This window comes from Apteryx mantelli, chromosome 3 (assembly GCF_036417845.1).
Source record: "Apteryx mantelli isolate bAptMan1 chromosome 3, bAptMan1.hap1, whole genome shotgun sequence".
In the NCBI taxonomy this organism is placed as follows: Eukaryota; Metazoa; Chordata; class Aves; order Apterygiformes; family Apterygidae; genus Apteryx; species Apteryx mantelli.
Window position 1 is genome coordinate 54,111,559 of NC_089980.1, and position 14,788 is coordinate 54,126,346.

At 42.3% G+C, this 14,788-nt stretch overlaps 1 protein-coding gene across 2 annotated transcripts in view; it reads right to left on the reverse strand.

Annotated features, from left to right (window-relative positions):
- Window positions 1-14,788, reverse strand: part of FRMD1 (FERM domain containing 1) — a 48,110-nt gene that overhangs the window by 17,020 nt on the left and 16,302 nt on the right. For both annotated transcript variants that reach the window (XR_010883881.1, XM_067294729.1), the window contains exons 3-4: window positions 10,477-10,567; window positions 758-837 (exon numbers count right to left, since the gene is read on the reverse strand). Coding sequence is in view for 1 of the 2 variants with exons in the window: in XM_067294729.1 (XP_067150830.1) it covers window positions 758-837; window positions 10,477-10,567 (171 nt within the window). In the remaining variant the exon portion in view is untranslated. The remainder of the gene's footprint in view (window positions 1-757; window positions 838-10,476; window positions 10,568-14,788) is intronic.

The window sequence follows — 14,788 nt, forward strand, 5'->3', positions numbered from 1 at the left end:
TTAAAGTACTTGTTATTTGTTTGGAAGAAGCAGAAGTGGATAAGAGAGATCCCTGAACTTCCCTAGTCATCTCCAAACTTCCTAAGTAGTAGAATTGGCAAGCATATCAGAATGTATTTGGATACAACACTTCATTCTAGACTGCAGCTCCTTTAATAATACCACATGCAAAACAGGCATTATCATGTTTGAATGACCAGTACTAGACAGTTATATAGGCTTGTCTTTATTTCACATAGTTTTTCCCTCCTTTGACTGTGATGGCTAGTCTTAGAGAACTAGGACTCTTCTCAAACAAAATATCTTTCCTCTCTCTTTCCACTGTCTTTCTGCATATACTTTGAAAGAATCCATAGCTCCAGGCCCCTCTCTCATGTCAACTGGGATGGTTCAAGTCACAAAAGGTCATTTAGCCTGTTTTGCTCATGTACAACTGGAGACCTCCAGATTTTCATAGACTGGGCTTCATTCAAATGGAAGACTGACTGACCTTCTCCTCTCCTGCAGCAATTAAGTAACAACCACGTGACTACTTGCCTAGGTAAAATTGTAGATGATGTTATTTTAGCTCCTTTTAATTCAGTGTATTAACTATGCCCAGCAAGTCATGCCCAGCAAGTCAAAGCACCTTGCTACCAAACAGCATTCTGCAGACCACATTCAAGAAATGCTTTATGGACCTCAGTTTAAGAGCTTCCATTTTACTGAGCAGTCAAACATCAAAGCAGTAGCTTCTGAAATTAAACGTCTGTCTTACTTTGCTTGTCTCTTTCTTCCATTCCTTCAAAAAGTATTTGCTAAGCTTCTGCTCCAGGTCTATAAAAACATATTCATTATCTGAAAGACAGGAGGAAAAAGCATTTAATATTAAAGAAATAAAAATTCTTATTCATGAAGTACTTAGAAGAATATACCAATTGTTTTCAAACAATGCACTCTAAAACAAAAGCCGAACTGCAAAACAGAGAGGGCAAGAAAGAGTGTGGTCATTTGGACTGCAGCATGCATGTTAGTCTGGATAGCATGAAAGGAAACCCAGCTGTGTCCTAACTTGAAGAGATGCTGAGCTAGAGTTTCCTAACACTTGAGCCAAAAATGCAGAGTTCTTGCTTTCTGAAGCAACAAGCTTACTATTAAGATTTTTTTAATGAGCAAGCCCTACCCAAACTTCTGCTTCACCATCATGTAGCACTACTGTTGAGAGTGGCATAAACAGTGGACAGAGTCAAGTATTTCACCGGTTTCATCCTCTGTATATGAATGGGAACCTCTGAAATGGTGAGGAGGAGGAGTATCAAACCCAAATGTCATCTTCAGAGAGAGTTTGATGTCTCCTACTCAGATCCAACTTCTTTTATAGGGCAAAAAGATGAAAGAAAGAAAGAAATAGAAACTCCCTGGCCTACCTCAAAAGACTACAGAAATGCTCTCCACCTGGGTTTGGGAGAAGGAGAACAAGAGGCAGTGTGAACAGCACACATCTTGAAAGAGCTTTGTGCTGCTTTCAAAGCCAATGTTTTGTAACACTACTTACCAATTATCAAAGTCAAACAACTCAGCCAGTGAAAGATTTTCCCTGAGCCTTCTCAAGTCTCTTAAAGGAAAAAAAAAAAAAACACCTTATGGGTGTTTCAGGCTTCAGAGGCAGTGCCAGCTGAGCACATTCATGTGACTATTAACTCCATTCTTTGGTCTTGCCCAGGAAAGTGTTTTGACAGGTGACATAAGTGCCAAGTTGAAGAGCTTGTTACTTAAGAGATATAAAAGGAGCAGGAAAAAGAAAGAAAGAAAAAAAAAAAACACTTCTGCCCCCCAAAACGAGTCTGGACTTCGAAATTTGACTTTTGCTTTCTGATGTCAAACAAAAAAAAGAGGAAGGGGAGAATAGAAGTGAAATTTTCCTAATGTAAATTACAACTGAGTGAAAGCTTGCAGTGGTGTTTCTACTGTGCATGAAGGACTGGCATAGGCTAACATTAGAAGAGGCATTCAAGTGAGCTCTGAGTCACCTCAAAGCCATCTTCCCAAAACATTAAAGCTCCTTACAGGTGCAGATACAGCAAATACTTCTTTTTAGGCAAGCTTTTAGAAAACAAACATACAAGCAAAACAATCCCCCACACATCACTTCCATCTCCTTCCACCTCAGGTAAAAGAAATCAAACCTGGCGCTAGCCAGAATTGTTCCACACACCACAATAGCACAAAGCCTTGTGCGCAAAATACTGGTAACAAACAAAGAGGACATAATCCCTAAAAAACTCATATTTCCTCATCTACAGTCTTTCTTGCACTGTACTGATCACAGCTGTAATTTTAATATAACTATATTTCCAGTTACTGCTTTGTTTGACACATCATAGGTATGTATACAGCACAGTATACACAGTACAATGGCACTGTTGAAATTGTTGGACAGAAGCCCTGAATTTTAGTGAGGGGTGTTAAACTGATTTAGCACACAATGTGATATAGAAGTTGTTTTGCTATTTTGTCAAGGAGAGAGGCAGAGGTTTTAGCATCACAGAGAGACTGCATCTTGTATTTCCCTTTTCACTTATGTGTGCAAGGTGGGGTGGCAGGTGGGGATATGCAGGCACCAACCACCTTTGCTTCTGTAAGTCCATTTACATCAGAAAATGCTGCCTTGAAAAGTATGCTAGAAAACCTGGCCAGTGAGATGAATGGGTTTGGTTACCTCCCTCAGACTTGCCCCTGTCCCTTGTCCTAAGCTGACAAGTGTCTCTCTATAAAGCTTTCCTTAAAAAGTAAATAAAAGTTTGTTTTTAGGAACCAGTTGCACAGCTAACAACAAGAATGGGATAATACAAGCATGATACACAGTCCCTTTGTGGATTTCAGCAGTCCCAGGTCAAGGTGCTCACTCCATTACAGGCTCCCTGCAGCCAGACCTCGACTGCTCCTCATGACAGGTCACTACCGCACAGTGGCGTTTCCAACTGGGTCGGATATGGTTAAAGTCTCATACCGGCTCTATCAATACTGCAGCTTTAACTGTGATCTTGTAAAGAAGGTAGGGAACCTTCACCTTTGCAACAAGTTAGCAGGGTCAGTTTTCCCTTGTTGCTCAGGAATGATCCCTTGCCCAGAGGCATTTAGGGAAATATGCGAGTTAGCTGTGAGGAAAGACAGTGACAGCAAGCATGGTGAGATACTCTGAGTCATCCTGTGATGACACATGCTGGGACAGAAGAGGAAAAAAGGACAACAGAGCAGTTCCACAGTAGTAAAGACATCTGTTGCCCACACTCCACAGCCCCTATTTATTTCTGTGCATATTAATTAGGTTGGAAAGACAACCTTGGGAAGGCTCAGATACCAAGCACGAAGGCAAGGTCATTAGCGTGGTGACTGAGAGGTGCACATAAACACCGTGTATATGCCAGGCTGAAGGAAGAAGACATTCTGATACATCAGCTCTCCCTGGTGGTCCCGCTCCTCCCCCAGTCCAGCCCAGCATCCTTCCCCATCCTCCCTTCAGTGCAAAAACGCAGTGTTAAATTCCTGCTTTAATGAAGTTAATATTGCTGAAATGCCAACCTGCAGCGTAAGCCTCAACCTGCAAAAGCAAAGAGGTATTTCCCTCCTCAGCACTACGTGGGTAGTGTTTGTTTTTTTTCTTAAACTGGATTAGCGGTGACCCTTAGAGATCTTTGTCAGATGCTGAAACTGTCTCTGGTTTGAAAGAATTTTTCTCTTTACCAGAGATGAAGGCACTGAATTGTAGCACCTCAAAACAGCATTGTAAAGGACTGTATAGAAATGCACAATGGTCACCCTTCCAGGGAAGAACCTGTCTAACCTGCAGCTCTAAACAGGGCGAGATACTCAGCAGGTATAATTGCTCCTCTGGCCTCTGTTGAATGGCCAAAGCAGAAACTGGCTTAGAAGCACACATACACGCAAATATGTACATCTCCATGAACAACTATTGACACTGCATTCACGGATCTTGTCTCAATACTGGTAGTGAGCTTGCAAATACATCATACCAACCTCTCTTGAAGGGTTCCCTCATGTATGTGTGTACAGGTAACAGACCTGACAAAACACACCACTGTACTGCAATGCAATCCCAAGAAACCCACGTGTACAGGCAGCCAGTTTGAGAGAAATGTGTAAACTGCTTTGCTGCAAGCTCAGCTAGTAAGAGCCCCCAGATGAATTGCAAAGAGCGCACAGTGTAAAAGTCTCATTTCAACTTAAGCAGTCAACAGAAATGTAAACATTCAAGGGCTCCTACTCTGTAAAATTAGCCTAGCACATTTACGTATTTAAGCAAATACAGAATGTGCATTGCTGCAAAAAACAATGGGACATATCTACAATCAGAATAAAGTGGCACAGTCCCAATGAGTTGTGCAGATTTGCTATAGGCATTATTTACAATGCAGGGAAAACAGGAATGGAAAATACTGACTGTAATACATGGTCAAATACATTGCGAGTTACTGTTACTTTAAATGCCTTTATTTTAAACAGCGCCTCCCCATTTTGTTTTTATGAAAGGTTAGTTCCCTGCAGAACGACTAAGTAATAGTGAATTCCAGTGACCTGCTCCTTTCACTTTGGGCTAAGAGTGCTAAGAAATTCCACAGAGGTAAGTTATACACCAGTCCTACCACAAGGGAGAACTCCGTCCGAGTTGGCAGCCATGAACATCCCATTAACTCACTTGGTTCAGTCAGATATATTTTAATACTATAACTATTCAGACAGCCTAGGAGATTAGGACTCAAATAAAATACGAATTAGTGCAAAGCCAAATTTCCACATAGCATGCATTTACTGCTTTAAATAGAAGGAAAGAATTGTCCCTGGCTACAGCACCTAATTTCTCCCAGATGCTGAAAAAACCTCACAGCACCACCACTGCTATTTGCTGAGTGGAGATGTTGCCACTGCTCCAAGCACATCCATCCCTGGAGAGGCAACAGGAAAGAGACCAAGACCAAAAGAGGAGGATGGTGGGGTTAGGGGAGAGCTGAAGTAAAAACAAAGCAAAAGTACCTCACAATGCACACCACAGACCTCACCTAAGCTGTTTAACTTCCCTGAATGCCAGCATGGGGTTTTTCATTTATTGAACAAAGTGGGCTACACACTCCTTTTGCGAGTGGAGCTCCCCAAGCTTCCAAGCGCTGGTGGCCTGGGAATCTCAATCCGTGCATGGCATCTGCTCCTACCACCTCTGCAGGACTACCTGATGCTCAATAGCTGGGAATAAGGTGAGGCAGGAGGCTGATGTAGTTTAACTGGGATGGACAGAAGGTACATGGAGGGAAGAATGAAAGGAGGTAACAAAAAGCTTAAGGTAGTATGGCTATTACAAACTGTCCCAGTCTGAAGACTGAGATAAAGGCCCGCTCATTCCTGAGAATTTTTAAGTACTGCAGGATTTTATGTTGGTATCTTACAGTTAGCAACACAGCATGCCCAGGCAAAACTCTCCGGACCTTTGACAGTGTCAAAGGGGATTTTTCTGCACAAGAAGAGTTGCAGAACCATTCCCACCACTGCTCAGCCAGGATCAAACAAACTCCTTGTGGTCCTCAGACTGTAGAGCACCTGGCTGGATGTTGTACTGATACTGAAGGAGAAATAACCTACAGCAGATATGGGGGGGGAAAAAAAAAGCTTTTCTAGGGAAAGACCATGCAAGTACTGCTAAGGAGCATTATATAATTTTTGAATGCCTGAACCCCTGCAATTCCCTCTAGCTGGCATGTTTCTGCACCCATTTTCCTTACATTGCATTTAACTCTTGCTCAGGGTGACCAAGTCCTTGTAACAGGGCTTTATCTTCTCAGGTTAGCATATGGACACTTTTCTTTCACAAAGGAAATGCAACTATCTGAACAGATATTTGGAGGGAGGAGGAAGAGGGGCAAGTATAAATAGTTGGGAAGGACCAGGATGTACAAATCATCTGAGGGTATTTGAGGAGAAATTCTGTTGTCACCTGTCTTAAAAGACAGTGTGGCATAATAGATACCCACATAATATAAAAATAATGAGTAGCATATTCTATAAATGAACATCAGTACTGGAGGCTATGCAGACACAGAAAAGTTAACTGCAGACACATTGGTCTTGATAGAGTCAACCACCAAGATCTTTGCCAGGTACACAAGTAATTAGGACTTGGAGGCATCCCTCCCTGGGTCTGGCAAAGTGAACAGTCAGAGCTGTAATAACAGAAGGATGATCCTTCAGACAGGGGAGCTGAAGCAAAGGGATCTGGTTTTATTAGAAAGCCAGCCTGTGAAACTGGTAAGAGAACACCAAAAGACAAGAGTGGCAGGGTGTAGGAGCTGCAGGCTTGCTTCTTCCCAATCTACAGCTTTCATCTGCTTGGGTCGAGCAAGGTTTCCCCGAAGAAAGGAGAAGCTCAGGATTCAGGACTGCAGAGATCCAGGTTACAATAACAAAGGAGACCTGACTGTTATTTGTCTGCTGACAATCAGTTTTGCTTTAGAAGACTGAATTGTGTCACTGCACACACTTTCTGATAACAAGAGGGAAAACTCCTGCAGAGCACTAGATAAGATTGACCCTGCAGGAGGAGTCACAATATAAGACCCAGCTGCTGAAGCCCATGGAGCCAGGTTGAACCTGGCAGGGTCACAGGGTCTTCTCACTGAGCAGAGTACAAGAAAAAAATGCACTTAAGCAGCAACAGAACAGGCGGTATAGCCTGCTTGATGATCTGTGACAAAACCAGAAGAGCAACATGTCCCAAGCTTCAGGCCAGTGTGGCTTCCCGCTAATGTACACTCCTGAGCTTAACTTGCAAAGGGATTGAATTCCTCTTACAAATGCAAGCTCTCTTCTGATACAGTTGGCTGAAATGCTTCTCATTTTGACAAGAAAAAAGCACAAGAGGTGAAAAACTGTCCTCTCACCATTCCTGTTATCTGAAATCCTGAAGTTCACCCTCCACATTTGTCACAGTCAGCAGTGAAGGAAAGCCCCAAATTCTTTTATTCTTTAAGCAATGATTGCTAGAAGAGCTGCCTCAAGATCTACAGTTCAGATCTCACAGCATTTACGGTTTGCAACTTGCACAGTGCTTTGTGGTGCTATTTTCATTTTTTTCCACACTTAGGGATTAAATTTCTGTTTTCGTTTAAGGAGCTCAACCTCTTCCCCTCACACACACACATATTTTACTACAAGACTAACTGAGCATTAGTATATCCGTACAACATCTGCAGGTCAAATGTGCTCCTAATCCAGATAATCCGTACAACATCTGCAGGTCAAATGTGCTCCTAATCCAGATAATCCGCACAGTGTGATTGGTTACAATTCTGCAGAAATCCCTTAATTTTCATTCTCTTGCCACCACTGACAGGGTTTTGTTGACAAATTAGGAGCAAGGTAATGCATGTGGGTGGATTAGAATACCTTGTTCTGCATGTGGCAGTATCAGACTGCCAAAAATAAACACACTTTAAGAAACAGTAGAATACATCCTTATTAAAACTATGAGGTGGTTTATTAAAATACCATCTTAGAGCAGCAACATAAAGGCATAAAAACGTGATGCAGAAGAGAAGTATATTTTGCTCTGAAACACAGAGGATCCCTCTCTAGTTTTCCTATCTCAATCTCCCTCACCACTCTCTGCAGAAGGGCAGCGTGCCTTCCATTCACAAACTCTGCAGTAAGTACACTTCAACTTGCTGCCTGTAAAGGCAGTTGACTGAAGTACCCACAAGACAACCCTGGGCAATGCAAAATTTACCCAGGCCTTCCCATGACTTGAACAGACTGCTTCACTTCCTTGAGGTGATAGTCTGCCATGAAACTAAAATCCCTAAAAAGCTGGTCCTTGAAAGCAGACAATGCCTTAAAGGCTACTTCCAAACTCTAAAGAGGGAGAGTGCTGCATTTGCAATGGAAGCAAGACCTCAATTATCACTGGCAGGAACAGAGATTATCACCTGTTTGCAGGGGGGGGGGAAGAAAAAGAAAAAAAAAGCCAAGATGGGGAAACAGAAAATGAAAAGATATCTATTACTATAGCTCTGCAGTAATAAACTTGGACCTAAGAAAAACAAAAAACAAGACTCCAGTCAGCAGCTTAGTGGACTGTTCGTACACTAAAGGTGGTGAAAGCCCTGTAAGCACAGACAAGCAGACCAGGTTTGCTTATACATTACTCCCTTTCCCAAGCACTGTATGCCACCTTTCTGGTGGCTGTGACTGTTCAGGCTGAGAAACTCACTGTCAGCATTTTTTTCCCTCCTGTTATCTGGCTCCAGTAGCTAGTCAGCAGCTCCTTAAGGGCACAAACATACAAAAAAATTTCTTCCTCATCCAAAACATTGACATCTTACCTGGGCGAGGAGGAAGGTGAGTGTAAAAACAAGAGGCAATGGGCACAAACAAATACAGGAATATGAGGAAAAGCTTCTTTACTGTTAGGGTGACAGAGCACTGGAACAGGTTGCCCAGAGAGGTTGTGGAGTCTCCTTCTCTGGAGATATTCAAAACCTGCCTGGATGCGATCCTGTGAGATGTGTTAGAGGTGACCCTGCTTGAGCAGGGGGTTTGGACTTAGACGATCTCCAGAGGTCCCTTCCAACCTCAACCATTCTGTGATTCTGTGAATAAGGAACCAGGGTAAACATGCCTCCAATTAAGCAGCTTTACAAACTGAGCTATACTGAATGCAAGTGAGGAATAGTTGGGAAAATGAAAACAGAAAAAAGGAGAGGTCAGTTCAGGCTTCTGGGCTCCTGGAACCCTTTTCTTCATCTTTTAAGAGTCTCATCAAGAATTAGCTCCTCCAAAATGGAGGAGCATTTACAAGAAGTGAGAGAAGATTATTTATTTTTAAAGCTGTAGGCAAGTTATTGTACCTTTGGGGCTCTAGACAGCAGTGATTTTATTACACTTGTTGGGTTGGAGCAGTTATACTGTATTCCAGAAGACAGAGAGGCACCTGCCACAAACTGACATTTTGGGGTCAGAGCACCTGTGCTTGAGAGAGAGAGAGAGGGAAACTGCTCCATACAAAGGGGGATGTGGGAAAAGCAGAGAGCTGAAAATGTGAAACAAGCAAGATATGATAGGAAGATATGGAAGAATCATAAAGAAAGACAGGAGAAGAGCCCGTTTCAAATTCAAAGAAAATGGGAATGAAATTATCCTGTCTCAAAGGGGAGGACAGGAACTTGAATTTCTCATGAGGAGATGTCCCACAAGTGGAACAGGCAATAGCTGGTGCCAAAAGAAGGCTGGGGGCAGACTCACAGCGAACACAGCACGTTTGTGAAAAAGGTTAAAAGCATTCAGATCTTCACATATAAAACTGCACTGGTTTAAAGCCAGAGATCTACTTGTTAACTGGTTTAGTTATGTTGATGGAATCTCTTGGAGACCTTCCAAACCTCATGGAGATAAACAGCTTACACTGACATTAGGTTGAATGCTATGTTCAAAAAAAACCAAAAAAGACCACCCAAACCCACAAACCTTACATTCTTACAGAATACAGAGAGAAGAAAGGAAAAGAAAAAAAGAAAAAACTTAACAAAAGAAACAATTTTCCCCCACATAATGCAAAATTCATAAGGAGGAAAAAGAAACCTTATTTAGAAGGGTTCATGAAAGACTATTCTCATCTCAATGACAACAGTATCTAGAGTTGCAGTAGTAAATACTAAAACACTGAAGAAGCATTTTGGAGGGAAGAGAAGTCCCTCCCACACATTTGAAGGTGTGGGAAAGGAGAATAAGAAGGACAATACATCAACGTCCAATTAGTAAGAGCTGGGGGAGGGGGGAGGTGCCAACACACACACACACACACACACACACTCTCCCTCTCTTCTAGAAGCATTAGAATCTCATCTCACACTGGTTTGCTCCTTCCTTAAGGCATCACCTTACACTGTCCCTTGGTCAATACCAAAGAACAGCACCAGGCAGACTGGACTTCTACCCATGGACTTAAGTTCTGTATTTCCCGCATAGTATTTCAAAACCCTGTTCCCCCCCACTTTCAGTCCCCTCAAGTCATTTAAGTTTCCACCCCCCAGTGCCACATTCTTTACTTATGACTTTAGAAGATAAGTAACACTTTCAGCCCCAAAGTCCTTCTAAAATTCTTCTCCTGTTCAACTACTGGCAGTTTTGAATTCAAAGTGACAAATATGTTGGCTAGCAACTTAGCTACAGCAGAGAAAGAAAACCCCACAAAGAGGTAGAACATAAGAACAAAGGAGGAGAACAAAGGCCCCCCTTCTCCCAATTTGTCTGCCCACATACCAAAGATCAAAAGAGCTCCGAGAAGGCTGTGCATAATCTACACACTTTGTGACCTTATTACAATCAAATTCACCGCAGGCACGGCCAGTGTGTATATATGCACACACTGTAAATACACAAGCGGGTCTGTGGAAGTTTGCCAAGTCATTTGCTCTGTGCATTGAGTTTGCTTACTTTTAACAATGCTGAGGCCAAAGAAGTGAGGCTCTTTAATCTTCACTAAATCACAGACTTGCTGAAAGAGCTCCTGTCCAGTGGCTTTGACCTGAAAGAAACAACCAATCCAACATTACAGAGGGCTCACACACCTGGATGAAGCAATTCTCCTTCCTTATATTGATTCTTTGGGTACCATAGCAAAAAAAAAAACAACCCAAAACAAGCTTTGTTTTCAGTATTAATATTACTATCACAAAAGAATTATGAAATTGTTATTCTCCCTCCTTTACATTGCAAAGTGGCTTGGCTCAGTAAGATGTGAATTTGAATTTAAGGCTTCCTATCTATTGGCATCCCTGTATAAGCAGAGTTTGGATCATGATTGGAGCACTAGTTTCATGCAGTACCTTCCAGGCAATTTATATGTCCTCTTAAAGAGCGTGTGTTTGTAATCACAGAAATGAAAGTACTTGCAGGGTACAGAGGAGGTTTCCCCGCAACCCAGATGGAGCAGCTTGTTTGGTCCCCCACTGACTTCCACTCACAGAGCAATTGAAACTTAGTTTTCAGAAGCTGCCACGTATGGCCTATGGGCTCTTGCCTACTTCCACACCACATTCAGACCTTCCAGCATCTTTGCCCCTCAGTGTGTCCCCCAACAGTGTGCATGCACTGAAGAAGCACTGGCAAATATGCCAGTACATGCTATTGCAGGGGGCCAAAGGCTAGGTATCCAGACATTTGAAAGGATGGTGCATGGTAAAAAAAGGGGTTGTGGCATTATGTTAGAGTAACTGAATACCCTTTTCTACCAGGGCTGTTTGAAGCAGAAACTTCCTCAGCTAGGGCAGGACTAGCTGTATGTGCAGACAGGGATGTGTACTACGCTTTGAAAATTCCCCAACTAAATGTACTCCCACTTATAGCCTCATTTCCCCTTGCCCCATCACATCACCTGAGAAGCAAAGACAAACAGACTAAGCAGAAGAAAAAAAAAAAGACAAACTCCCCAGCCCTTAGAGGCATGTGAGAAAGGAATTTTGAGCAAGAGCAGGTGCAGAGAACAGAGTAACACAGACACAAGCAATCTGTGCTCAGCTCTGAGTGTGCCAAGCTCCAGCTTTGAAATAGGCCACAATCTTCTGAATTTTGCTTTTACCACTGGACAAAGCTGAGCAGTAGCAGCCTTCCTGGGGGGGTAAGTGCAGTGCTACCTTCACAGCAGCAAAGAAAACAGAGCAGAAGCCAATTACCCCACTTACCCAGAACTCACACCACCAACTTAATTTTTCCAACCCTTTCAGTGCACACATGCCACACCCCCCAGAAACCAGTTGCGTTGTCCTCTGTGCCCCAGGATATACCATATCACTAGATAGGGACAACTGGAAACTGGAGGTCATTTAATTACTCAGTTTTTCCACTTGACAATGCATCACTAGTCAGCCACCCAGTATCACTTTACTAGGAGCTTCTGGTGCACTACACCAATGCACATACACGTGTGCACACATGTGCTTTGGCAGATGAAGAGATAATGCACAGTTTTGATAAGAAACAAAACCTTTAAGTGTTCAGTCTCACACCTAAATGCAGTATTTGCTTAGCTGCCAACAACATGCAATTGGAAGGAAAAGTTAGACACTAAGATCTGTCTCCATTTTGGGGGAAAGTAAGTGTTATGTGTATGTTCTCCTATCTAAAAAGCATTCACTGAGAAAGAGGCAACCTACTAGCAACCAAAATGATTACATGCATACAACAGTCACTAGCAACACAGGACTGTATGTAGAAGCTATAGAATCAGATGCATTTCATAAGTGGCATACTTTGACATATAAAAGAACACAGAGAAGAGAAACCTGCTGTAAGATACTTAGTTCTATAGAAGTGAACACCTAAAGATTTTGTGACACTTAACTCTAAAGCAGTAATTTAATCAGGTTTCTCAGACAGCAGGCATGGGAGTCCCCACCCAATCCATTCTCATTTTGGCACTTTCCTTCTGTATTAAGTTTTATTCCCAGCTTTCAAGGCTATGAAATATTGATTAGACTTGCAATCTCTGTTCCGTCTTCCTGCATTCACCTCTGTCCAAAACACTTCCTTTTGCATTTTTATTTTGTGTGGTTTCTTTGGCCTTTCTTCCCTCTGGGTATGGTTCTTATATCAAGCTCCATCTCAAATATTCCATGAATCATTCCTTCCCTTGACAAGGGCTGACACTCAGCTTTGATCCATGTCAGACTCGGGGCTTCTTTATACATGAAGTTTAGTCCAAAGTAAAATCAAGTGTAAGTTTATAGAAGGTAACTGCTACTCCAGAGTCATCCTTATGTGCAAATATTCATACATATTGGTCACCTATTTATATTTTTCTTGGTTCATATGTTTTAAAACCTCCACTCTGCTGCTCACAAAACAACAAGAAGATTTCAGACTTATGTCTGCCACTCCCCAACCTAAAGGACCTCACCAGACTTCCCCTCCCAAGTTTCTGCTCATACTCCCAGTTTTCTTTCACCAGGTTGGCAAGAAGCAACATCTTTTGTGACCAATTTGGAGCTACCCAAACACAGATAGGGTGGCTGGTTGTACTGCTCCACTCATGAAGCAGCCTGTCCTTTACCAGGGTAGGTCTCATTCTTTTATTCAGCTACAGCCACCAAAAAAATTTAAGGAAAAATTTAGGCGATACTTGTAAAAAACAGTTGATATTGATCAACAGGTTCAAAAGCATGAGGGAGATAAAGATAAGCTGCAGCAATGACAGATAAATAAAACTGAATAAACTGGATATCAGAAAAATTCATCCTCCCCAGCAGAAGCCTCCCATTTCACTTTGAGGTCCTCAGGGTGGCTGGTAAGCTGCAGCACCCACTACTCCTCACAGCTCTGCTTTTCTAAGTGTTCATGGCTGATAATTAGGAAACTGTTTTTTCCTGCTCACCATTCCCTCAAATAATCTATACAATCAGCATAATGGACACGAAAATTAAACAAGAGACATCTGACAATGGGTGAAGGGATTTCAAAATGGCTCCCACTCTTCTCACTTCAACATTCATGTCTGTGACGAGCTTGAAGTATATCCATTTTGAAGAACAGACTTCAATCTAAACCTGACCACATAAAACACATATAGGAAAATTCTTATCTGGAAGGATGGAATTTACATGGGAGGGGGAGAAAGGAACTGTGTACATAAATCCTTTGCTTATCAAAGGAAGGATCTATGCTTTATTCTGCTGGAAGAATAATGATTCTTACCTACCTCACTGAGCAGCAAGATTATTCAGTATTTGCATTCCACACTGCAGAGGTTAAAATGTTTTGAAAATCCTATGTAGTGGCATTATTATTGTAATAAAGGCAAAGAGTATGTATCATCTGTGGTTGTGCTAATTAAGTTTAGATTCTACTAATGTTACTAGAAAATTGCCTTGATGTTCCTTTAAAAAGATCTTTACAGCTGTGAGATCTCAATTTTTGTTTTTGTTTTGAAGGGGCAGTGGGGTAAAGAAAGAAGTCTAATGAAAAGCTAGTTTTGGTGACTTGCCCAGTTATAACAGATCATGTTTCACTCTTTATGCAATTAGTACAGAACCATGTTTTGAGAACTCATGTTTTCAGTTAGATAGCTATTCTCTTTCACACATGTGCATGTCCGAGTACATATTTTCCCATCTTTCTAGCCACTACAACAAGTGGAAACAGAAGTGAAAAGGAAAAATATCTTTAAAAAGCTACTGACAGATGCAATGTTATGGATCCATTCACAGAAAAAAAGGAAACACTCAAGGCCCAAATATAAAGCTCTACACTTAACTATAAAAGTGGCCACGCAGCCTCCCACTTTTCCACCATGCAGCCCTTCAGAAAGGCTGCAGGAAAGCAGGCAGAAACGGCCTGCAGAGACACCTCACATTCCTTCCGTTCCCACTGGTGTTGTAAAGCTCAACTCTAAAGACTGCTTCTACGCTTATTAAACTGCTGTAGCCTGAGGCGCTTCAAAGTAACTTTTAAACATAGATCTGCTGGCCAAAGATGTCGTAACCCTGCATACACAGGTGAGTGCACACAATGTCCTTCCTCACTCCTGCCAGGGCTGGGCAGGGGCCTCTCCCAGCTGCCAATGCAGCAATTACTGATCCCTGCCTGCCCCTGCCAGCCAGCTGTCTGGGAAATCCCACTCTCCCCAAAATTCGAGGGCAGCTGCTTGTGTGAGCGCACAATGATCTTCAGCTATAAGGCATGGGGTTAGCTCAGAAAGCCCCAGCAGGAGGTCTCTGCCAACCTGACTCATTCTGACCATAACAAATTGAAA